This window comes from Dermacentor silvarum, chromosome 1 (assembly GCF_013339745.2).
Source record: "Dermacentor silvarum isolate Dsil-2018 chromosome 1, BIME_Dsil_1.4, whole genome shotgun sequence".
NCBI lineage: Eukaryota > Metazoa > Arthropoda > Arachnida > Ixodida > Ixodidae > Dermacentor > Dermacentor silvarum.
The window spans coordinates 213,561,331-213,588,213 of NC_051154.1; the positions used below are offsets into that span (position 1 = coordinate 213,561,331).

At 48.6% G+C, this 26,883-nt stretch overlaps 1 protein-coding gene across 1 annotated transcript; it reads right to left on the reverse strand.

Moving 5' to 3' along the window:
- Positions 1-1,325: 1,325 nt before the first annotated feature.
- LOC119436861 (solute carrier family 25 member 34-like) lies at positions 1,326-13,957 on the reverse strand. Its single transcript, XM_049659984.1, has 3 exons — positions 13,661-13,957; positions 10,517-10,633; positions 1,326-1,703 (listed from the first exon to the last, which is right to left on the reverse strand). Exons 1-3 carry the CDS (start codon positions 13,955-13,957, stop codon positions 1,326-1,328), a joined length of 792 nt encoding a protein of 263 aa, XP_049515941.1.
- Between the last annotated feature and the right edge of the window lie 12,926 nt (positions 13,958-26,883).

The window sequence follows — 26,883 nt, forward strand, 5'->3', positions numbered from 1 at the left end:
CCCGTTCCTGTGGCGAGCGTCGGCGTTGTCCCTCGGCGTAACCGAGCGAACGAGCACAGCGAAAGATGAAAGCGAACGCGGAGGGCAGCGTGAGAAGTTAAGCGCAGTGCCGCGCAAGCCTTGCGACGACCGCTACAAGATGACGCCAGAGGAGCGCGCTGTCGTCCGTTCACCGATGGCATGCGGCGAGCGTGTCCAACGATACCGTAAATGGAAACAAAGCGCTGTATGGGTGGAACGGAGCAGTTTGTTTTACCTCCACGCTGAACGCCATGCGCGCCTGTGTGTGCGTGCGTGTGGTGCATGTGTGTGTGCGTGCGTGCGTGCGTGCGTGCGTGTGTGCGTGTGTGTGTGTGTGTGTGTGTGTGTGTGTGTGTGTGTGTGTGTGTGTGTGTGTGTGTGTGTGTGTGTGTGTGTGTGTGTGTGTGTGTGTGTGTGTGTGTGTGTGTGTGCGTGTGTGCGTGCGTGTGGTGTGTGCGTGGGTGCACTTTTTGAAACTGGACACAGACAGACAATGAATTACCATGTTTCTTTATCGATGTTTTCCGAAGAAAAAGAAACGAAGTCGGTGTAAGCGATCTCAACGGCCATCGAGCACGACCTTTGACACAGGACACAGAAGTAATGAGTAGCGAGAGAGAGAGAGAGAGAAAAAAAATTCACCGACGATTCGATACTCCTAATGCGAAATTTGAGCGCAGCTCTTTACGTGTTTTCATTTCGCGATATATTGACTGGCGCGGACAATCTGTCTCGTGTGGCACGTCGCAAACGGAGGGAAGTGTGGCGCGACTGCCTCGCTAATCTGGAGATCGCGAGAGCCAGCGCGTGGGTGACGCGTGGGCGCGATTCACAGCAGCCGCCGCCGACAGACCTCCCAGACGACGTGCGCTACTCTGGCGGCATGCTCCGCACTACGCTTTTCTTCTCACCCTTTCGCCATACACTCCTCCTCCGCTTTCCGCATCATGGTTCCACTGCGCCCTCCTCCTCCGCTTTCCTCCTCGCGTCTTTCACCGCCCGCTGCGCTCAGCGTTCGCTTTCACCTTTCGCTGTGCTCGTTCGCTCGGTTACGCGGACGCCGACGCTCGCCGCAGGAAGGGGCACCTAAGAGCTGCGCTCTAAAACGATATAATCACAATCAGTAGCTACACATCGATATCGGGAACAGCTCACGTATGAACAACTATATGAGAGCGAAATGCTGGTAAACCCTCCAGCCGGCCGAATAAGGCTGTGAATCGTCATTTATTTCAAACAATTGATTGTGCATACATGCCGGGCGTATACTAACAAGCAGGCACGCCGCCAAAATATGGCGCCATTCATTGGCCCCTCTGGTAGATAATCTCGACAACGAGCTCGTGATGTTCGCGAGACTCGACGCGCAGCCGCTTAAGCTCATCCCACGAAAGCAGCGTGATGGACGAGTTGACTATGGAGTAGAAGAAAGCGACGAGCATGCCGCGACTGTAGCCCGCAGCGCCTTCCATCATGTATATCTTGCGAATGCAGTCAAGCACGCTAGCGTAGTAGATGCCGCGGCCGCGCCTGTCCACCGGCTGCAAGTACATGCGCGTCTTGATCATGTCCAGCATGGAGACAGCAGGTGCAGCCGCGATGCTCGAGTAGACCGCCGCAGCCATGGAGGTGATGAAGTGGTGGAACCCGTTGGCATCGAAGTGCGACAGCTTCCGCTTAGCCTGCGCAACAGCGCGCGCACATCGGGGTGCAACCGTTACATCCTGAACTCGGACAGCTGGTAGCTTTAAAGAAACGTACCGCTATATCACAAAGCGCCTATATAAACTTTATAAAAAAATATAAAACTATAAAAGAAGGGAAACTTCTTTATAAAACTAGAAAAGGCGAAACTGTACCTTCCACAGTGCAACGGAAATAAGAGTAGTGGTGGCATCGTGAACTAAAGTATGCGACCGAGAGATGTCGCTGGCAAAATCAAAACTAATATCATCATCATTACGTAGTGATCAATATGGCCGAGCGGCTGGTGGGGATCGTCCTGCTGCTAGCCCGCTGGTTTTGGGCGTTTTAACGCGACAGCGTTAAGGGCCCCGTGTCGCAGAAAATCCGGCGTCGACGTGGATGTCAGCGTCCGTGGCGGAGAAAATCCTCCCGAACCACCCCAACCGCGCAAGCCCTCCGTGTGGTGCAAAGTGTTAGTGAAGAAAAATTGAATTTCTCACAGTGAAATCCGTCAGAAAAATGGTAAAGTACGGCTTAACCACAACCTACAGACATGGTGGCGTCGGACTGTTATTTGAATGTACGAGAAAACATAATTATGTTACGAGGAAACTCAAACACAAACCCCTTTTGCCAGCATTTCTACCATACCAACAGCGGCGCGCTCGAGTATGCTACTTGCGAAAATCTTATCCAGACTGGCGCTCGCATCCTCGGCAGGTCAAATTGGGACTTTGCCTGCCTAATGCGCTTTGGACACGCGCGCGCGTCGGGGCAATAGCAAACAATTAATAAAATAATAAAAAAGGTCCTAGGGCCTTCACATTTTAATATGAAACGACTTATATTGCCCCTGGAAAAACGTCTTCCCGGCAATGCATTTCTGTTTAAAAGTGAAGCCGACTTTAAGGGGATCGGTGTAAGCTTGGCCTTCGTAAGCTGGCTTTCCCAGGTTCTGTGTTGCAGTGAAACCGACTCAAAGAAAAATGTGATGCGAACGGGTCCCGATAACGCTATCGCGTTCCACTCTTAGAGGCGAAGCTTAAGCGTCCTCCAATTTCTGTTACCGCTTTCGGGGCGCTATTCGTGTTTACAGTACTCTAACATGAGTGCAGATATCTTTATTATGTTGCCAGGTGAGCGAGAGGCCTCAACTGGCAATAAAACACTTCAAACAAGTAAGCTTGCATTGTTTATTGTGGTCAATGAAGCAGTACATGCTCACAATTTTCGTACAGGTCAGGTAGACTTAATGTTGTCCGTCACTGAGTTTACAACATACAGAAACACAGATAACCATCTATTTAATGGAATATCCAAGGCTGAAATCCAGCGTAGTTTTCTCATCGTGTTCGGCGTGCCGCTAAAACAGGGAGAACGAAGCTTCAGACCGCGATATTTATGCTGAGCTACCCTCGTACTTAATTGTATTGCGTTCAGTGCTGCTTGACGTGTTTCACACTATACGTATGTTGTCTACGTTCGACGAACAGAGGTGAGCAAGGGAGGCCTCAGCCTAGAGCCAACGTTTCAACAAGCAAACATATTTGTGAGGGCCGAGATGAAGACAAGTTCCCACGCTGAGGCTTCCCTTGCTCGTCGACTGTTGATTCACTGAATATTAAGCTGAGCTTATTCTGCGAGCATATTTGAAAATCTTTTTGGGAGCACACTGTGCTCAGATTTGTCATCTGCTGTTTGAAGAGAAAGAAAAATTGTTTTTAGAGATTTCTCACGTTTTTGAAGTGCGAAATCGGCTGGTTGTGTGAGTTTGCCTTTCCTAGCTATCTCTTACAGTGCAGGGTTAGCCGAGTTATTGATTTCATGCAAACTGTACATGAGCCTTTTGTAGTTAACAAACGTAAATTAATGCGCATGTCCAGATTTAATCCTAATTTTAGCACTTACCATGTTAACAACGTTTCCTTAGGCTTTGTCATGTCTCATAAATAGCTCGGGTACTTACGGTGCAACTTTTCCAAAGCACAGTCTACTTTAAAACTACAGCTTTAGAAGACTATAATGCGCTCGAAACTTGAATCATGCATCTGCAATATGGGATCCCAGTCGCATTGATCTTATTACTTCGCTTGAACTAGTACAAAATAACTCTACTCGTTTCATTCTTTCTAATTTTTACCGTACGGCGAGTATAACCTCAATGAAAACTAACCTAGCACTTATTCCACTAGCTAATCGCTGCAAAGTCGCCCGTCTTTTGGTTTTTCATAAAATTTTCCATCACTCCACACTTCATGACGACTTCATACTGCGGCCTCAGTACATTTCAAACCGCGTCGATCATCGCAGTAAGGTAGGAATTGATTCATGTAACACGAAGTATTTCTTTCAATCTTTAATCTCCCATACATATCAGAAATGGAACCACCAAGTATCGTAGCCATCATTGATAACAAACTTTTTGCAAAACATTAGCTAACATTGTATAATCAGGAGAATTATTACATTACCATACCTCACTGCACTTGTTTGTTTTACTCTACTTCTTTGTAACCACTCCCCTCTTTAATGCCATGTGGCCCTGAGGGTACTTTAAATAAAAAAATGTCACAGTTTCGCCCTAAGGGCGAAGCAATGAATGCGATAGCAACACAGCAATGTCATACGAAGTAAGGTGAGCGGCTTTGGTAGCAATATGAATTGTAGTAAACATGAGCTGATTAAGTAAGCAGGTGTGCTGCGGCGTAAGTAGACCGACATGAAGAGAGACTCGATGACCACGAGAAGGCGCGTATGAAACGGTGGTGTTGATGAGAAGCGCTTCCCGTGGGCAGCGCGTGCGAAGGGACACACCTGTAATGCTGCACTGCCCATCCGGGCAGCATTGCATGTGTAGCGTGCGTTGGAAAATGTGGCCCGACCATTACTAATGAATCAACAAGCGTGTTGTGAGCGCGCACAAACAAACATGAACAGATCACACTGAATGACTGCAGACAACGACTGTCAAAACGCTGGCAGCAAGCACATACGCCGCCGCGGGCGAAGGTACGTGCAGTCTATCGCCTCAACGGAAACAGAGCGGCGAATGCACGGCGCATAAAGGTCAGAGCCGTGGGGAGATAAGAGACGGTGCGGGCGAGCGAGCGAGCGAGCGAGCGAGCGACGAGTGCGGTTGTTGGCAGAGCAGAAGTGCGCCCCCCCCCCCCCCCCCCGCGCTCCCTCCGGCGCTGGCTTCCCGCTTCCTTGCTTGCGCGTGGGAGATTGAATGCGTTCGCTCTCCGTGATAGCGCGCGTCCCCGCACGCTTCCGCTCGGGCATACGGCGCGCGGCGAAGATTTATCTATAGAGAACCTCACGGCGACGGCGACGGCGACGCCGACGGCAGAAATCCGGTTGAAGTGTCCATATAATTGCTATCGCAATAAAATAAAATAATGAAATGAAGAGTGACCACTACAATTTCAGTGAACATGAAGTATCATTTCTTTAAACTTGCATTAAAATTGCATTGATTGCTTTTGATCGTTTTAAAATTCTTAGCATTTTCATGTAACAAATTATCGTTGTGAGGGAGCATGTGATACTTGGTGGTAATGCCCGTCAAGCTGATTTGCAAAGAGCAGATGACAGAGTTTGTGCATTAGCAAGTAGGAGCTTGCTACAGTGTTTCTGTTCTGGTCGTCATGACTATAATGACTGGAAAAGAAACAAGTTCGGACTCAACATGTTACTTATCCGATCGTCATAAAACGCCCTTAAAAGCAAGTAAGCTTGTATGTCAGATTTTAGCATTCCCGCTCGGCACGATACCGAAAACTATAATCTGCTGCTTTCCTGCTAGGGCTCACACCCGTCTATCTGGTAAACTTGCGAACATTTCATGGTGAGGCACGTAGTTCAAGAGGACCTGTTGTCATTATGGTGACCGTTGAGCTTCCTATGGCTTGGGCGTGGGCAGCTTGCATACCAATAATCTCTCTTTAGATAGATAGATAGATAGATAGATAGATAGATAGATAGATAGATAGATAGATAGATAGATAGATAGATAGATAGATAGATAGATAGATAGATAGATAGATAGATAGATAGATAGATAGATAGATAGATAGATAGATAGATAGATAGATAGATAGATAGATAGATAGATAGATAGATAGATAGATAGATAGATAGATACTGCCAAAGTAGCAAATGTTCGCAAAGAAATGCTTCGCATTTAAAATGATCTTGTCAATACGCCATTGGAATGGTCTATTCACTAAGGCAATATAAGAACTGCTAAGATATGCGATTTCTTTTCTGGTTAGGCTAGTTACACGGTGTACTGACACAATTATTGCCTTTTAAAAGAATTCCTTGTGTTTCGAACAACAAACGCGCATAAGGGTACTTTAAAGGAATTATCATATTGGTAGTTTTTAAAATTCAGCGTGCAAACGCAGGTCTTGCAGTGGATGGCCATCGCTCTCTCGGTCTTGATTCGTATGTTGTACGCGTGCTCACTCAGCCTTGTGTTAGAATTCACTTGGAGTTAATTTCCAGAATGACACCAGTTCGGGGATATTATTTCTCAAAAGTGTGGGATGAAATACATGGGCGTTCCAGTTACGTTTGTGCTTCAATGCATAAAAGAGCGTTTTGTTAAAAAAAAAAAAAAAGGAGATGGAACAACAGTACATTTTTACGGCGAGCTTATGGCGCATATCTCCAAACTGGTGTCCATTCTGGAAATTCATTCCAAGTGAATACGCCTGGCAAACTCAGCAGCTACAATTCGTAAATTGCAATATGTGCCGTTAAGTAATTAATTGAGAAGCTAATTAGTGATTTTGTTAAATAGTTGAATATGTGTTTCGATTTATCGTGCAATTATCTACCTCTCCGAATAATCCAGTTGAAGCACTAGAATAATGTTATCTGCAACAGGAGACACTTAAAAAGTCCCGAAAACTTAAAAATGATCACCCCGTATATACGAAGTTTATACAGGGTGTCCCAGCTATCACGCAGCACGATTTTTAAAAAAAAAGAAGAACGACGTTACGCGAAGCGAACCTAGTGCGTATTGTTTCCAGTACAGTGGAGTAGCCGCCAGTAATTTTTTTCGTTACTGAGATCTAATTAGGTGATTGTAATTAATTATCTAACTCGAGAAGTATTGTCCTAATTATCAAAGTGTCAATGAGAAGATCGTAGAGCAACATGAAAAACTCCCGATACAGCTTTCTGTTGCTCAATACGTGCTACATAAAAGTGTTTTTCCGAGTGTGAAAGAAGCCCGCGAATACACGCACAATTGCCGTGCGACTGGTTTAGTTGGGTGATAGGAGTCAATCGAAAGATAGTGATGAGATAGAGTGAGCTAAGAAAATGAAGAGTAAAGAGAGTGAATTAAGAGGGAATGAAGGTTGATCAAGTGGTGATAGGTGGAATCAAGATGATGAAGAGTTAATGAAGGGGTTATGGAGTGGGGGAGTGACTTTCAAAAAATTATATGCTGAGATTTGAGTGTCGAAGTGAGAGCGATTCAGCGAAAAAAAAAGTGCTGAGAGACGGTTCGCGTTTAGTGAATCATAGGAAGGGTGACTTGCAAAAAAAATGATGACTTGCAAAAATGGCTGCAAATTGTGGTTTCAGAGTGATGATGACTGAGCAAAAAAGTGCTCAGTGACGGTCCGAGTTTGGTGAATAAAGGATGACTTGCGAAAATTACTGCATAATATTGTGGTGCGACAAGTGACCGATGTCGCGTGTGAAATCATCCCCGCCGACCTCTCAGCGTAATCGTCAGCTGCAAGTGACATCGTTCACGTGACGAGACTAGAGCCATACCGCACACCTTTCCTTGCGGATGTGTAGCTTAAGCACCGGGACGGTGCTTCTACTGCCGGGGGTGATCATACAGAACAGCCGCCACAGTGTGGCTGCACTGAGGAGAAGGAAGACGACGGGTTCCCGCTTGATATAGCGTTGCCATTTTGGCCTCCGTTAGCTTCCCTGTAAATAAATTGTGAATATAGCATTGGGCATCAGCTACACGTAACAATATGACTCAGCAAAAATAAGCGCTGAATCACGGACCGAGTTTGGTGAAATAAGGATGACTTGCCAAATTGAGTTGGCAAAATATGGGTTCGGAGTGAAGATGGCTCAACAGAAAAATGGTCGTCGTGTCATTGAGTTAGCGGCGCTCGGGCTTTCGCCTTCAAGTCGTCTTAGTTGTAGCATAAGGGACCACTAGTAATTTTGGCGCCCGTCACACTGCGCTGACGCCCAGGGGGTCGAATCGAGCCGGAAGTGAACCGGAAACCGCAGCTGAACAGTTATTTTCAGCTGAACCAAAACGGAAGCGATATTTTTTCCATCATCTTGAAACCGAACCCAAACCGGAATGTTTTGGAGGAACCGTTCCGAGCCGGTTGGACCGCAGGTTCAGCCCATGCTTGGTGGAATTCTACGAGGATAGGCGACCCCTGTTTCGTCAATTCGGCACAGAGCGCGGCGTGCTGCTCGAACCCACCCTCCTATTCTAGTGCAATCTAGTGTGGTCTCGGGAACACCTACGTGGCTCGTCACAGAGATCTCATTGGCTCACTCATCTGTACACGCACGGTCTGCTCAACTGTTCACTGCGCACAGAGTCAGTGCGCACTGTCTACACAGACCATCGCTGACGCTGCGTCGCGGTGGAGGACACTAATTGTGCTCAGGGCATTTGCTGTGTTCAGGCACAGTAACGCACTGGTTGCTCTGTCCGATACGCGCGTTGCACGTTGTGCTGTACCATTTCACTACTCTTGCTTCTGCCACACGATTGGGGTTTCGCGGAAATTTTCCACGGCAAAGCGCACACAGCGACAACTCGATAAAGCAACATGAAGAGGGGACTTTGTGTGGCGGTGCTCGGCTATTAACAAGTCCCATGGTGAATTTATGTTATTGTAGGCGCTCTCTATAGCGCTTAGAGGACGTTAATTCTTGCTTATCATGCGGGGCGTTTGCGCGAACGCCCTAGAGAAAGCCAGTATGGAACATGTACCGTTATCGAACGCCTGAAAAGTTGTATTCGTCCTAGACCTACACTCATCCCGCTAAAGATGTCGCACGATGTCTACCAGTTCTGCTCAGTGTCTGCACTAAATGCTTATCGTTCTGTCAACCTTAAGAACTTTAAATGACCTTTTTGTACAAATCACTTTTTTGTTTGATATTAACGGCCACGGGTGCCCCACGGCCTTTGTGCCAAAATTTAAAAAATATATGCAAGTGTCACGTAGCTCAGAACCAAGTTAACGTTGTTTGTTGTCACTTGGAGCAAGTCAGACAAATTTTTATATTTTGCTAATTACATAATTAATTAGTAATCATTAGTTACTTCACAAATATTATAATCAGAGCAAGATTGTCAATCAAAAATTCTAGGCCATAAAGAAATCTTCCCGATCCATCTTTCTGCTGCTTTATACGTGCTACATAAAGGTTATTTTCGAGCCTGAAACAAACCCGCAAAAGCACGCAAAAAGCGGGGGACAAGGACTAACGCAGCCGCACGGGGCGCCACGAAGATCCTTGAATGCACAAATTCCGACATGCCAACATAGTACGTATAGTATGGCGCTTTGCCGAGGTTGACACCCGCAGCGTCCCGGAAGTCAGACCGTCAGAATAGCATGCCTTTATTGCATGATAAAGCAACTGGGCAGCAGCCTGGCCCTAAAGTCCCTATATAAGAAAGGTACCGCCATCCTTTGATAAACGCCGCTTCTCTCTCTCCCGTATCTCCGATTGGACGATGATAGCGCGCGCTTTTCACTTCTTTATATTTTCTTTTTTTCCGCCTCAGAGCCATGTTGAAAGTCCTCTGCGCAACCGCAGTCACCGGCGGCGGCGGCAGCGCGCGCCCGGCCTGAAAGCTTCAACGTGGACTTTCCAGGTGCGCCACCGTCGACTTGGCTTTCGCAAGCAAAAGGTAAAGAAAAAAATTGTCACAGTTTCGCCCTAAGGGCGAAGCAATGAATGCGATAGCAACACAGCAATGTCATACGAAGTAAGGTGAGCGGCTTTGGTAGCAATATGAATTGTAGTAAACATGAGCTCATTAAGTAAGCAGGTGTGCTGCGGCGTAAGTAGACCGACATGAAGAGAGCCTCGATGACCACGAGAAGGCGCGTGTGAAACGGTGGTGTTGATGAGAAGCGCTGCCCGTGGGCAGCGCGTGCGAAGGGACACACCTGTAGCGCTGCACTGCCGATCCGGGCAGCATTGCATGTGTAGCGTACGTTGGAAAATGTGGCCCGACTATTACTAACGGTGGTGTGAGCGCGCCCAAACAAACATGAATAGATCACACTGAATGACTGCAGACAACGACTGTCAAAACGCTGGCAGCAAGCGCATATACGCCGCAGCGGTCTATCGCTTCAACGGAAACTTAGCGGCGAATGCACAGCGCATAAAGGTCAGAGCCGTGTGGAGATAAAAGACGGTGCGAGCGAGCGACGAGCGCGGTTGTTGGCAGAGTAGAAATGCGCCCCCCCCCCCCCCCCCCGCTCTCTCCGGCTCTCGCTTCCCGCTTCCTTGCTTGCGCGTGGAAGATTGAATGCGTTCGCTCTCCGTGACAGCGTTCGTCCCCGCACGCTTCCGCTCGGGCATACGGCGCGCGGCGAAGATTTTATCTATACGGAACCTCACGGCGACGGCGACGACGACGGCGACGCCAACGGCAGAAATCCGGTGGAAGTGTCCATATAATTGCTATCGCAATAAAAAAGCAAGCGCTTTAGGAGAGGAGGCGGCGGAGGAAAGAGTAGATGGCGGTACTTTTCTTATATAGGGATTTTACCTGGCCCTTGGTCTGGCTGCCATCTGGCGACTGTAACGTCAGGTTGCAAGTGCCCGCAGTACCAGCATCAAGGCAGTGGCAGCTGCTTTTAAACACATCTGTGGGCAAGGGCGATGGCTGATAACACCGGCGCAAGAAAGCCGTATGTGGCGCTATCATAGTACGTCACTGATGTACGTAGGCAAGCTTCATTTTAATGCGATAGTAATTATATGGACACTCCAGGTGAATTTCCGTCACTGAGCACGAGGTCGCGGGATCGAATCCCCGCCACGCCCCGCCACGGCGGCCGCATTTCGATGGGGGCGAAATGCGAAAACACCTGTGTACTTAGATTTAGGTGCACTTTAAAGAACCCCAGGTGGTCCAAATTTCCGGAGTCCCCACTACGGCGTGCCTCATAATCAGGTCGTGGTTTTGGCCCGTAAAACCCCATAATTTAATTTAAATTTTTTTTTAATTTCCGTCGTCGCCGTGATGTTCGGTATACGCGACCGCACGCCGTATGCTGTATGTGAGAGCGAAAGCTTGTGAGGGTAGCCGAGAAGGATGGTGGCTTGATGCGGCGCTGTCTTCTCGCACTCGCACGCGCTCAAGGGAAGGGGGGGGGGGGGGCGAATGGATGCGCGCGCGCTAGGAGGGGGTTTGTGCGCATCTCCTCTTCTACTCCAGCTGCAGCGGTTGAGTGCGGCCGCACGCGCCCTATCTTGGATGTAACGTGCGGTGGCTCCGAAGGCTAGGCGCCCCGAGATAGCTGATGGCTTCGTGTGCGCTGTGTTTGCGCGTGCCTAGTTCGCGTTGAAGCGAGAGGCCACACAAAGGGGAATTCGAACGCCAGCGTTCTGACAGCGAGCGTCCGCGGTCACTGAGTGAGATGTGTTCGTGTTTGCCTGTGCGAGCGTGACAACGTGCTCGTTAACTTGTAGTTAGCGTTAATTTAGTTAGTAAATGAATGTTTACAGCAGTTTATGCAGCTAATAAAACGACTGACTTCGTATACCTGGTTAATAATTTGCTATCGCAATCGATGCTTCGCCTGTCGGGGGAAACTGTGACGTTTTCGTCTTTGTTTTATTCAAGATAATGCACATGTGAAAGAAAACAGTTCGCAGTTCTACACAATACCTAAGCGATTTTCTCTTTCCGAATGCAGCATGCACGCGTTTTCCCGAAAATCGGCGGCACGAAAATTTTTAATGCAACGCTTGCTTCGCCTCTTCGCCGCTGTTTGGCGCGTCGGTCGTCTGTTTCTAGACGGATATATTTGTGGATGTATCATCATCATCAGCAGCCTATATTTTATGTCCACTGCAGGACGAAGGCCTCTCCCTGCGATCTCCAATTACCCCTGTCTTGCGCTAGCGTATTCCAACTTGCGCCTGCAAATTTCCTAACTTCATCACCCCATCTGGTTTTTTGCCGACCTCGACTGCGCTTCTCTTCTCTTGGTATCCATTCTGTAGCCCTAATGGTCCATCGGTTATCCATCCTACGCATTACATGGCTTGCCCAGCTTCATTTCTTCCGCTTAATGTCAACTAGAATATCGGCTATACCCGTTTGTTCTCTGATCCACACCGCTCTCTTCCTGTCTCTGTATATGTATATGCGATGTATATACGATGCTTATTTAATTTTTTCCATAAAACACGAACATGTCGGCTCATAGGCGTCTACACCGACCTCCTAATGGAATAGTGCTTTATATTTAGCGGCCTCAGTGCATACTCAGTGAAGCAAATACATGCCTTCGACAAATGAATAATTTGTTTATCAAAGCGAAACTTGCTACGCTATTTTTCCTGCAGGGTTTGGCGCATCTTCTCTGTCGGCTCCTTGCCGAGTAAGATCGGGTGGTCCTGGAGATGGTGCAATAGTAAACTGGGCTGATCCCAAAGACGGTTTGATGAAAAGTCGGTTGATCCCATGGTCTAATCCATGGTCGCATATAGATCACGTGGGGGCGACAAGAAAAAGAAAGGTGTTTTTTTATTATTATTTTATTGAAGAGCGTCGTGAACAAGATTAGGCCCACATATTCAGACTGCACTACCTACAGGATCGGTGCACATTTTCTGACTGCGCTATTTTGGGGATCGGTCCACGAAAACGGTTATATATTTGGAAAGAAAAGTAGGCTGACAATTTCAATAATTCTATTCGCATTAAAACGGCCCGCCCTAACCGGTATTGGCACAGTGTTTATTGTGCAACAGGGGAATAAATTTCGATTCCCTTCGAACGCAACAGGTTTCCTATTACTATTTTGACTCATATTTGCTCTTAAAAGTTGGTTAAATGGGGCGAGACGTTGAGTTCACTTCGTTGCTTCGAGGTTTTCAAAGCAATAGGCTCTCTAGAATCAGCACTTAAGTAAATCGAAAATTTTGTATTTCATAAAAGTAAGTCTCTTTAAATCAACTGAACTTCCGCAAAGCAACGGCATGCAGTCATGAATTCAGGGCACTAGAGCTGCAGTACGCAACAAAATACTGCTAAATAAAAAACGAGCTCTCTTAACTCATCCCGATTTCCTCTACTCAGCAACTACATCACGCCCGCTAGACCTACATCCACTAGACACCATCATGGGTTGAATACGTCTCCTTTTCAATCCCGCACCGAGGCGTTTAAATAGAGCTTCTTTTTTTTTTACCCATAGAACACTGGAATGCTTTACCTGGTACTCCTTAATTATACCTGGATATAGCTTTATCATCTGGTAAAAACGTTTATATATTTTTAACAATTGATTTTTCATTGTTTATCCGTTTACATCTTTACAATGAAGGGGCAGCAGTATGTTGAAATAAATAAATAAATTAATTAATTAATTAATTGTGAATACAATGAAAATTATAAGAGCGATAGCATCGTTCTATTTGTCTGCAGCGCAGGACCGTCATTCAGGGGCGCGAGAACGTAAAAACACACACCACGGGCGCATGTGTCTCGTGTGCTTGTTCAGTGTTCCCCGTTTCTGTTCAATGAACAGTGTGCATCCCAAACGATGTAGCCCACAGACTCGTGCTAAGAGAGCTCCGTCGTTGTGTTCTACCAGCGTCTTCACCCCAAAGTGTCACGGAATACTATAGTTGAAGTGGATAAGGGGGAAAAGAAAGCTTGGAAGAAAATACAGCAAACCTGCACGTAGGCGCCCATCTGGATGGCGGAGCCGATGGAAAGCCGGAGGACGTTGGCCTGCGCAGAGCGCCATAGTCCCCTCCTCAGGCCGTGCGTGCGGTAGATCGTACGGAATGCCTCCAAGCTCGAGGGGTAGTGGTGCTGATAACCGACGGCGATCTGGGGCGATGCGCGCGTCTGAAGCTGGCACTTGATCAGCTGGAGAGGGCTGCCCAGGAACGCGCCCAGGGCGCCGCACAGTGCGCCCGAAATGGCGCTCAGCCGCACGCTCGGCTCCAGGTTCTCATCCAACGTCATGCCATAGTCTTCGATCACCTGAGCAGTTCGATGGGAGCGAAATGCGAAAACGTCCGTGTACCGTGCATTTGGAGCATGTTAAAGAGCCCCAGGTGGTCCAAATTAATCCGGAGTCCCCCACTACGGTGCGCCTCATAATAATATCGTGGTTTTTTCACGTAAAACCGCAGAATATAATTTTTTGTTCGATCACTAGTTGCATTAGCGGTGCCGCTACGCTGACAGAGGCATTGTCTTATCTTATACGGATTGAAAACCCTCGCTTGCGTTCGATAGCGATGTGATCTGCCCATCAGGGAGGTGGCGGTAGTAAAAGAAATTAGGTACTGCCACTTTTGCTAGCCCGGCAGGCTCGCGCGGCAAGCGTTGGACTTTCGCTGCAGCCGTCTGTGAGTCGCACGCTGTAGGAGCGAAATATATACGGAGCAGCTAACGTTGCGTCGTGCCAAACTTGGCAACGCTCTCCTAGTATTCTGAACATGGACTCCATTGCTACAACTCCATAGGCTAAGTACGAGAGGCACGTTAGAAAGTGTCTTCATAAAAAATTTGAATTATGGGGTTTTACGTGCCACGTCTTCCTAACGGAGAATGCTTGCGGCCCAAAGGCTTCTTGAGAAACCATAGTATGCCGAAACCTCCGGACATACCGCATGAAAAATGGCGTGTAAACAGAGCCTAGACTGACACACTGACTAATCTTTTAGTAGGAGTACCCTTCAAAAACTTCACCCTCGATGACGATACTCCCTAATGCGAAATTTGAGCGCAGCTCTTTTGGGTGTCTTGAATTCCACCGGTTGTGTCGCTCATTGTTCAGAAAGAAAGTGTGAGCACGCGAACGCGTGGCTCGCGCGGAGCGTATCCTCTAGCGGCGGTGGCGCAGGCGAAGTAGCGCATACACAATGGGTCCGAAGCCCACGCCAGCGTTTTGTTTCCATATATAGTATCGGTGGACGCGCTCGCCGCAAGCCTTAGTAATGGCTTCATCGGCGACCGAGTGACGGTGCACGCTACTACGGCGCCATCTCGTAGTAGGTCGCCGCCGTGGATCCAGTACGTCTAGTGTGGCACTCCACTTTCCTCCTCATCCTTACGTCATACTCCCCTCCTCCGCTTTACTCCTCGCGCTCTATTCGCTATCGCCTTCTTTTATCCGCCGCTGCGCTCCGCTCGTTCGTGCTGCCGGTTACGGCGAAGCTGAGGCCGAGGCCGACGTTCAACGTAGGAACGGGCTCAAGAGCTGTGTTTTAAAATAACAGACACCGCTTTGCTTTGGTCATATACCTCAGGTATATCGCCCACCACTTTTTTTCCGGCAGTATATTTATATATGCAGAGTGTCCCAATTATCATGTGCCAAGATTTAAAAATATGCAACAGCGACGTAGCTGGACAGAACCAAGGTAATGTTGCTTGCCGTCGCTTGGAGATACTCAGATTATATTTTGCATTCTTCCAATTACATAATTAGTCTTAATGAATTAATGAACTTCTCAAATATTATAATTAGTTCAACAGTGTTGCAATGAGAAAATGGTAGAGCAACATAAAAAACGTGGGCAGCTTGCACTATAGTGGTGCAAGGCTGGAGTAACCAGCGGAGCTGGTGATCCACCTAGCTTCTTCCAGGTTTTACTAGGCTTGGCTAAGTTTTGTTAGGAAATGCGAAGTGCTGCTAGGCACGGTATTCCGAATCGGTTAGCCGCCGACGCGCAGATTCTCGCTTGGCCGCGCGACGCGCTTCAAGATGAGCGGCTTCATCGGGTGTCCGGATCTTCTTTGGTCGTCCCATGTCAAGGCTGCATGTACTCGCCACAGAGTCAACGAGAGTTATGCCGCCGCCGCGGCGGCTCCGAGTTTTATCTCCCCGGTGATGTCACGGCCAAGCTGCGCCTCCACACTTGTCGGGGCGTGGCTGGTCGAAACCTGCCGAGCCGCCGCCAGAGGCGTCGGCTGCAGTCACGGACTAATCACGGACACCGCGCGCGTTCGGCGCGAACGCGGACGGTGACGACACCAGCTGCTACAACTTCTTTCTCTCTCTCTCTCTCTCTCTCTCTCTCTCGCTCTCATTTTCTATTTCTCTCTCACGAGCATAGCGCGCGTCGCGCGCATGCTCTCCTTCCCTCTCCTTAACGTCCCATGTCAAATACAGTGCACGGCACGGAGAGGAGGCGAAGCACACGCCGCTCCGCGAGGTGGTTGCTAGGCAACGCGCGGTGACGTCATCGTTCAGCGATGTTTTTCGATAGACGAGCACGGTTTTACAGATAGCTTAAACAGCTTCGCTGTTAAAACTCCCGATACAGCTTTCTGTTGCTCAATACGTGCTAAATAAAACTGTTTTCCGAGCGTAAAAGAAGCTCGCGAATACACGCAAAATTGCCACGCGACTTGCCGCTCGAGGCACTTTGCATGTATTCGCGGACTTCTTTAATCGAATTATAATATTTGAGAAGTTGATTAATTAACACTAATTATGTAATTAGGCGGAATGCAAAAAAATCCACGCATCTCCACGAAGTGAATCATGACGAGTGGGCGAAGCACTGGGGATCGTTCTTATAGTAAATCACCCGTGACATTGCCCACTCGCGCATGTAAATGATAGACAACGCCTGTGTAATGAGTGAGAACGCAATGTTTTATTTGTCATAACTCGCATGCCGTGTTGAGTTCTGGATTCCGTTTTCCCTTCATTATCACTGCTTTGCGGTCCGTGAAATCTAGAGACAATGGTTCTTCGATCGGATCTAGCCCCTGGTGGTTGTTGGTTGTTTCCAGTCATACGAAATACATCGTAGAGCGTATCGAGACGTCATATACTGCACAAGCCAGTCACTGTCCGTGATGTCTACGTTGAAGTCTCCGACAAGTACGAAGGGGTTGTTCTTATACTTTGTTTCGTATTCGCGCATGGCTAGATTGATGTACTTTTCTACGTTGCCTCGGGAGAGATTCGGGGCAAAGTACACTGTCATGACGACGGTTCCGTCGGATAGTTTTATTGCAGCGTGTTCGCCGTTGTGAGATTGGCTCGTTATTGGTAGGTCGAGATCCACCGCGGTCTCTGGCAATTTCACGTACATCCCAACACCACCCGCCGAACGCTCTGCTTCTGTGCAGACGACGGGGAAGAATCCATTGATGTGCGGTCTCGCGTTCCACATTTCGGTAAAGCAAAGGACGTCTGCTTTCGTTAGTATGGGATCTCGTTCGACGTCTTTTGCGTGGGCATTGAGGGAGCGCGCCACGGAGAGAAGAGAAGCGGGGGTCGGGATTCTCGGGAGGTGAGCTAGGAGCTAGCGAGAAGGAGACCGCACGCGCCGCGCCGCCCTCCTCCGCCCTCCTGGTTGCTATGGCTACGGCGCGGCCAACGTTGGCCGTGAGCACGGACAACGTGGACGGACGGACAAGCCTAGACGCTAAGGTGCTTCGCCCCTAAAAATTTACTGAGTATCTCCAAGCGACGGCAAACAGCATTACCTTGGTTCTGTCCAGCTACGTGGCATTTGCATATTTTTAAATCTTGGTGTATGATAGTTGGGACACCCTGTATATGGCTATGACGCAATGCAAGTATGCAACATTGTTTGAAGCTCATAACTTATGAATAGCAAAATACAGTATGCTCGACAAAGAGCATATTTCTAAAAAAAAAACAGCAGTACAAAAAAGAAAAGAGAAGACGACGACTTGATCAGAACTTACAAAACAGTAAAAAAATTACGCAGATCCCACGTACTGTGGGAATCAATGCATGTGAATTATTTTGCAGGTAGCTGGCTATTTAGCATCGTTTGGGGTTTCACAGCGTGTTACCAGATGATGCAATGTGTACGTGTAAGATAATTCCTCGTCTGATAATGCATCATCAGCATCATCAGGCCAGCAAGTCTGTGTGTGACGTGAGCGTATGTATGATGACTACGGCAAGGCGACTGCATGACGAAGGTAGTAGACAACGGCGGCGACGACCATGGCATGAAGACTGTTTTATTGTACTCGGGCAGTGAAACATTACGACCTGTTCTGTCACGGCCTGGGCCGATCCCGAAGGCGATATAATGTCACACAGCGCCTCAAACCGCTAAATGCGACGAGGAAACATGGGGCAAACTGGTTTAATAAGACGAAAGCCTTATATGTCTGTCTCATCGTTCAGTCGACCTTCAACGTCCCTGAGCGAAAACCGTGTCGTTGAAGTGAAATCGTAAACACGATGACGACTCCGACCCAGCATCGTCTCTCACCTATGTGCAAACGCTCACACAACAATAGGTTACCCGTTAAAGAGCGAGGGATTCTGGGATGCGCCGTCTGCTCACTGTTTCCGGTTCGAGGAAGCGCAACCGCCGCCACCGCTTCGCCGTTGAAGCCTATTGATGCGCTTGCAGTGCTGCTTTGTCACACACGAAGATTACCCGGTTGCAGGCGCTTAGCAAAACCATAATCGGCTGTTCAGCCGTTGGCTGCTCAAATTCAAGCGTTAAAGGTAAACTCATGTAACTACGGCCTTGCAGCGTCCGTTGCTGAGTCAGCTGTGCACAAGTATCAGAGGCATGGCTACCACCTCCACAACTGAACCATCGGTGAACAAAAAGAAAATGAACGTACAGTGGCACTTATCAGGCGGCGATGAGCTGTGTAAGGGCCGACACGGAATGATTCCCCAAGATATTTATTATTGCGATAGCAATTATATGGACACTTCAACCGGATTTCTGCCGTCGGCGTCGCCGTTGCCGTGAGGTTCCGTATAAAGTCCAAGGGCGATAAAATCATTGCCGCTCGCCGTATTCCCCCGCACGCAATCACAGAGAGCGAACGCACGGCGGAAAGCAAGCGCGACCGTCGCGCGAAAGGCCATGGGGGTATGGGAGGGAGGGAGACGGGTGACGCTTTGCTGTGGCACGAAATGCGTATCTTGCAACCGGACGCAAGGGGAACTGGCCACTCAATCTCCCACGCGAAAGCAAGAAAGCGGGAAGGCAGCGCGGGAGGGAGGGGGGGGCAGCTTCTACTCTGCCAACAACTGCGTTTGTACTTTGCCCGGCTGTGGCGGTCGCCCGCACCGTCTCTTATATCCACACGGCTCTGACCTTTGTATGCGCTGTGCATTCGCCGCTCAGTTTCTGTTGAAGCGATAGACCGCACGAACCTTCGCCCGCTGCGGTGGCTGCGCTTGCTGCCAGCGTTTTGACAGTCGTCTGCGGTCATTCAGTGTGATCTATTCATGCTTGCTTGTGCGCGCTGACACCACGCTTGTTAATTCAGTTAGTAAACGAATGTGTTCAAGTTTATGCTGCCGATAAACCTACTATCCCTACTCCGAACAGCTCTCTACTAATTTGCTATCGCAATTTCAATGGCGGTTGATTCCAATGGTCGACTTTTCAGGCATCAACTTTAATACTGTGTTTCGTAAGATAAGTGAACGCCGACTTTGTCGGCATTGTTTCAACATGTAGGGTATTCACCGCAAAGCAAGTACGACATTGCCTGAGTCCAGCAAGTTGAGATGCGATACCTCTCTTTTCACTCCTTGAAAACCGGTGTAGAGCTAGAAAGAATACAAGCAATGACCACGAAAGCTGACACTTTGACAGATTACATTTTTCTACCTCGTGTTAGACTTTGCAGATCTCATTCACTAGAATTGCAATTTTCGGAATGCACTGTGGCCACGCACTTACACGTCAGGCTATACCCATCATCATCGTTCTCCAAGCTGAGCGTGCTCGACACTGGGGCGCTATCGAATTAAATGCTGTCGCTTCAGCAGCGACAGGAGCATAACTCATTAGTAAATTGGTGCAAGCGTGGACGCGCAGGACTGAACACGTGCTGAACACACACTGCATCAACACTAAAGCAACAACACAGATGATCCGTAGTCCAGGCAGCCAGCGCGTAAAGAAACCAGAGAGGGGAGGCGTCGAGCGAGCGCTGAGCAGGAACGGCCACTGAACCGACCAAAGTCGACAGTCAGCGTCGGTATCGCTCGCGTCGCACGACGCCGCAGCACTCGTAGGGCGCACCGGCTGTGGATGCAAGGGAGCACCAAATGCCTGGATATACGAAAACTACCTGAAGATATATACCCGAAGAAGCGTGAAAGTTACTCGTCTCTTCCCCTCTCTCCACTTTTACTCCTCCTTCCCTGACGACGCTCCGCCGCGTTCCGTCAGGGGTTGCAGAAGTCACTTTTCTCCTCAAGATCACGATGCTTCGTGCTCCGCAGCAAGGCCCCGAGAGGCTTCCCCCTCCTCAATTCCAAGCCTTCTCCATTGGGCTGCGGAGGCGCGAAGAGTGGAGAAACAGGGAACAGGGGTGTAAGAGTGACACCATGCACCAGTGCAAGTCTAGATACAGTGCCTGCTACGGTTACCGGCGCTGTGATGGCTCTGTGCTGACGCTATAGAGAGGCGTACGTTATGGCGAACGTGAACTTGGCAAGGTCGTGTGCGGCAGGTGGGAATGGGAAGGTGGTACTGTCAATTTAAAAAAAATGACGCAGTTTCACCCGAAAGGCGAATCATCGACTGCGAGGGTAAATTATTAGACAGCTATACGAAGTAATGAGAGTAGCTTTATCGGCCGCGTGAGCTTGTAAAGATTCGTTAACGAACTAGATTAACAGGCATGGCGTCACCCCCGCCCAACAAACATCAACACATCTGACTCGATGACTGCGGACACTCGCTGTCGAAGCGCTCGCGTGAGAAAGAGCGGCAGCTAGCAGCGAGTAAATTGCCCTTCGTGTTGCCCTTTGCTTCAGCGCGAACTAAGTGGCGAGAACACAGCGCATACGAAGCCGTCAGCCCTCGGCGTGCATAGACTCTGCACCCACTGCAGATCACTTTCAAGATATATAGGGCCCGCGCGGCCGTACGCGGCCGTCCCATTAGCAGCCGCAGCCAGAGTAAAACTGAAATACTGAAGTATTTATTTCGAAGAATCACGAAGCTCTTGAGCGACAGTGTCACCCCATATGCTTGAACCGTTGCGTGGCAAGCCAGCAACCGTCATTATTTTATTGCGATAGCAATTATATGGACACTCCAATCGTATTTCTGCCGTCGTCGTCGCCGTGAGGTTCCGTGTAAAGTCGAAGGGCGATAAAATCGTCGCTGCGCTCCGCATGTGCGAGTGAAAGCGCGCGAGCGACGCGTGCTTTCACGGAGAGCGAACGCACGGCGGAGAGCAAATGCGACCGTCGCATGAAAGGCCGTGGGAGAATGGGAGTGGGAGGGAGAGAGGGAGGGAGGGCGACATCGTGCTGCCACACCAACGGCGCAAGGGGAGCTGGTGACTCAGTCTCGCACGCGAAAGGAGGAAAGTCAGAAGGCAACGCGAGATGGAGGGGGTGCGTCTTCTTCTCTGCCCGCAACTGCGCACTTGTACTTTAGCGGCTGCGGCCGGTCGCCCGCACCGTATCTTGAAAGCGATCTGCAGACGGCTCATAGCTTTGTATGCGCTGTGCTTTCGCCGCTCAGTTTTCGTTGAAGCGATAGACCCCACGAACCTTCGCTCGCTGCTGCCGCTGCGCTTGCTCATGCCAGCATTTTGACAGCGGTTGTCTGCGGTCGTCGGAGTGGGATCGTCGAGTGCTTGTGCGCGCTGACACCATGCTTGTTAATTCAGTTAGTAAGCGAATGTGTCCAAGTTTATACAGCCGATAAAACTATACTATCCTTACTCTGTATAGCTCTCTAGTAATTTGCTATCGCAATTGATGCTTCGCCTTTCGGGCGAAACCAACTTTTTTTCTCTAACATTGACTCAAGCAATAATAACTATTTCAGTACACGCATGCACATATAGAGGCATTATGAAACATGGTTTTATGGCGCAAATTTATACGGGACACAGTGAGATACATACATAATACTCGTAACCAACTGGCCCACCTTAGTTATTTGAATACAGATAAAGATAATGCGCAGCCATAATATGTCGGCGATACGGCCATTTCCCCATCTTGTTGACAAAAAAGCAAGAACTTCTAACTACGTACCACTTGAAATGAACCCCGAGTTTTGACCAAGAAATGCCGTTATAGAGTGTACTAGAACTAGAAGTTCTAGTACACTCTATATCCGCGTCGTCCGTCGAACCGGAAACTGCTAGCAGACGGCGCGCCCCACAATTCCCTGCGATTTCTCACTTTACGCGTCACCTATTATGGTGGTTTGCGGGTCACCGTCGTCGTCTTCTGCTATGAGTAAGCAAGCAAGCATGGTGCGCGGGTCAAGCAAGCAACGCTCATGCATTAATTTTGATGGTGTGCGAGTCACCGTCGTCATCGTGTTAAATAACATAAATTCATTCAGGCACTCGTACCCACGACCTTCGCAAAGAGTCCGACCCTCGAGCTTAAGTGGAAGTCGAATCCACCACCTTTGGCGTTAAGGCGAAGTTAAATAAGGCACAGTTAATTATGATAGAGTTAATTAAGGCACTCGAACCAACCACATTTGGTGTTAATTAGGGCGAGGTTATTTAAGGCACAGTTAATTAAAGTATCGTCAATAAGGAGACTCGAATCCAGTGACCCTTAATTTTGTCAGAAAAAACCAGTAATAAGAAGTAATAACGCATTCGAATGAGAATGTCAAATAATTTAATGAATGTCTCTAGAGCGCGCAGGCTTTGGCCTTCGCCCTCTTTGGGGTATGCTAAAGTGACTCAACTTTTATGCAATGTGTTCGGGTTTGGCGTTTTCTGACGGGTCCATTTCACCGCAGTTAACAACCAGTTGTTGCGACTCGTGTCCGAGTGGTCATTACGAGTTTACGTAGTTGGTGAGGTACCATGGTGCCGAGTGATCGAGAGGTCCAGGGCGACGTCCAAGAGAAGCAAAAAAGGGTTTATTTACAGCATTTACATTTTGAGAGTTTTCAATGTACGAGCACGAACAAGCACATTCACAGCACTGAAGGTCCGCTTTTTAAGCCCTTCCTTTTTCCCCTTTCTCTCGTAGGGGAATTAACTGTTGGTGTTCTCGTCCAATCACAATCGCCGAAACGTTCGCAAAACCCCGCCCCTGACGGTGCACCGTTCCGCCGGATTACGCCTCCAAGGTTGCGCAACCGCTTGGCGACTTGGGAACCTCAACTTTGATCCGTTCCCACGGAAAGTCTTGCCGTTAGCCCCTTGCAAGAATGCATCCATGCATGCATGCGTGGATGCATATATGTATGTATATCCGCGCTTAAGCTCTTTCACGCCAACTTGCTTCACTGTGTCACCGGGTATGCGCTGCTCTTCAATGAACCTCTATGACGCCAACTTGGGTCACAGAGTATCTGCCGCTTTTCATAATAATGATCCTATAAAACATATCCTCAACAATCACGCACCAATCATAACAGAGATTGTTAATCGTAATAAAGTCGCCGATTATTAATCGTATGAAAGTCACCGAGGATGGACGCACTGCCAATATCTTGGCCCTACACTGCCGCGATTTGCCACGAGAACGGTGCAGTAGTTACCTGAATAACAAGGCTACCAAATACAGCACGACGACAAAAACAAGACCGAATTTTTTTGACAATGCAATAGGAGACGAAAGACAAAAATGTGCAACCGAGCTGTCAGGCATTTTAAAGGAAATCTGGTTTATTGATAGTTGTTCAGCCGAAATAGAAAAAGACGCAGTTTCGCCCGAAAGGCGAAGCATCGATTGCGATAGAAAATTAGCAGAGAGCCATACGAAATAAGGATAGTACTTTTATCGGCCGTATCAACTTGTAAACGTTCGCTTCCTAACTAAATTAACAAGCATGATGTCAGCGCGCACAGCAAACATAAACACATCACACTCGATGACCGCGGACATTCGCTGCCAAAACGCTGGCATGAGGAAACGCGGCTGCAGCAGCGAACGAAGTGACCTTCGTGTTGTCTATCGTTTCAACGCAAAGTGAGCGCCGAGAACACACAGCACACACAAAGCTACGAGCCACCGACGCACCTAGACTCTGCCCTCAACGCAAATCGCTCTCAAGGATACGGCCGCGTGACCGCGCACAGCCGCCACCTGCGCAATTGCAGCCGAAGTAGAATACCAGCCCGCCCTGCCCTCCCCCCGGTTTCTCGCAACGTTGGGTGCCTCGCAGCGTGTTCGATGCCTCGCAGCGTGATCGATGCCTTGCGCGTGACGGCAGACGGCGTGCTTCGTGCCTGCTTTCCGCCCTTTCGCGCGGGCGAGATTGAGCTGCGATCACCGGCTCACCCTCGCGCATACAGCATACGGCGCGCGGCGACGATTTTATCGCCCTTGGTCTAAATACGGAACCTCACGGCGACGCTGATGGCAGAAATCCGCTTGGAGTGTCCATATAATTAATTTTAAAAAACTGGAAAAGTCGGGGCATTTGGCCATGTCAGCTGGGTCGAATCGGGACTCGGGACATTTACTCGAAAATCGAGACTGTGCCACTAAATTTGGGACAGTTGGTAACCCTAGATATACCGCCAAATGATTCGCATAACATTCCCACAGCGCATTCCCACAGTGCTTGGGAACTCCATAACTTTCTTTACGGGCTTCCTGATAGCCAATCCTTATACTGTAATATATATTAGCCAAGGTGCCCAGCCAATGGCAAAGAACATTTACGAACCAAAAGCTTTGTGGAGTTGGTCCCAGCACACGTCTGTGGCGATTCATGACCGAAACAGGGCTCGAATTAGTTAGCTAATTACCTTTAATCAACTAAGTGGATGTCAGGAAATAAAAATAATGGTGGTGTCAACAAGTCTCTAAACAACACGTGCGTGATCTTACTCGAGTAGAATAATCCATCTCTTTTAAAAACTCGGTGCATGATAGGTATAGGACACATACAGGGATGCATCGACAAGCATTTGCTGCGTATAATCTGCTGCTTGCCAGCTCCAATTTTGTTACTCTGGGTCAACATTCCCGAAAAGCGAGGACCCAGCAGGCTCCCATGACAGAGCTCCTCGGGCCATCAAAAATAAGAGAGAAAGAGAGGTTTCGCACGCATACATCTCGCGGCTACAGCGAACTCGAGCGGCTAACGAATCGGACAAGCGTGCCGTGTGCATGACGCACCGGGCGCACGTATCGAGTCCCTATACGGCTGGGCTATCGCGCGCATTCGCTGGCCTACAATCTGCGAAGTTTCAAATGCATATACACATGGCGGAAAGTTTTAATTTTTCCGGGGGGGCTGGGGCCCGACCAGCTGTCCGAAACCTACCCATATATATATATATATATATATATATATATATATACCCTCTGCTAAGAATTTTCTATTTCTAGCTGTCTGGCGAAAAATTGTCGCGGTGGTCGTCGTCGTGATGTTCCGCATTAAATCCAAAAGCCATATAAATGAGCGACCCATATACTGTGGGTGCGGGAAACGCACGTAATAGTGCGCCGAAAAGGATGGCGGCTTGATGGGCATTATCTTCCCACGCGCTCAATGTTGGGGTAGCTGTAGGACACGCAATCAAACGCGGATGGGAAGGAGAGCACACATCTTCTCATCTAGTCCTGCCGTAGCTGTGAGTAACTGTGCGCGGCTGACGCTTATGGGGCCCGCGTGCCATATCTAATTGTTGGTAATCATTGGTGGGTGCAATGATAAAGGGCGACCAGGGATGGCTGCTAACTTCATGTTCGCTGTCTTCCTTGCCGGCTGGCTTTCTGCGCCCCTAGTGTTGCAGAGTTAAGAGACAGAGGTCATCGCAGATCACTCACAGAGGCCGTCAGTATAGTGGACATAAAAATAGGCAGATAATGATGATGAATCTAATTTTCAGAGTTGCGGTGAATCGCGCGGCTGTACGAACCGTTCGCCTCCCGCTGCCGGCGTTCTCCACAATACCTGCGTTGTGAAAGCGAGTGCTCGAGGTCATCCAGTGAGGTATTTACAGGTTTACATGGTCTGTGCTTACTATGTCCACTATGCTTACTCTTTTAATTTTAGGTGAATGTTTACTACAATTTATATCGGCACTATAACTAACGTATAGACTCGTGTAAGGACGACTCTTTTCTGTCGCGATTATGACGAACCTTTCATGGGACCGGGCCATTTGACCTCATTTTTCCAACTGCGAGTATGAAATCCGCCGTAAACCTTCTTGATCACCTCCTCTCGACATCCAGTAGCGACGCGCGAAAGTACGCTGCGCGCGACAATTCCCTGTTGAGCCCGATCAGAATCAGCGCATGGAACGCGATTGCTTCTCGGTTGGATGTCTTTTTTTTTTTTTTAATATTGGCTGTCAAGTTATGGGTGCGGCCCTTACTCGGGTGCGATCCTTACACGGATTTACACGGTAAGCATCTTCCTTCGTGTAATTATCTTCTACTTCGCTATCACTAATACTGCTTTGCCTTCCCGGCCAAACTGCACTCTTTTTTTATTTTCAAGTACTTTGAGTCCAAGTATAAGCGCTTGCTGCCGATGACTTCTAGACTTTCTATTTATTCCTGATTTTGATGTGACTCCGGTACTGGCATCATTTCGGGTACAGAGTGACGTCTATATACAAGGCGTTTCAGCGAAACAGTCACAAATTTGCAAAGGTGGCCTGTGGCCAGCTAGTACATTCTAGGTCATGAGCTCGTCTACACGAATGAGCGGGCATACTTGCACAGGAAAATGAAATTGCATATTAACTACTTAACAAAATTAACCAATTAAGTTTTAGCTAATTACCCTTATGGCCCATGATGCAATTTACAAATTTCTTCCCGACATACGCCATCATGGATGATGGAGGATGGATGGAATGGATGGATGGATGGATGGATGGATGGATGGATGGAATGGATGGATGGATGGATGGATGGATGATGGATGGATGGATGGATGGACGGACGGACGGCGACGGACGGACGGACGGAAGGACGGACGGACGGACGGAGATGG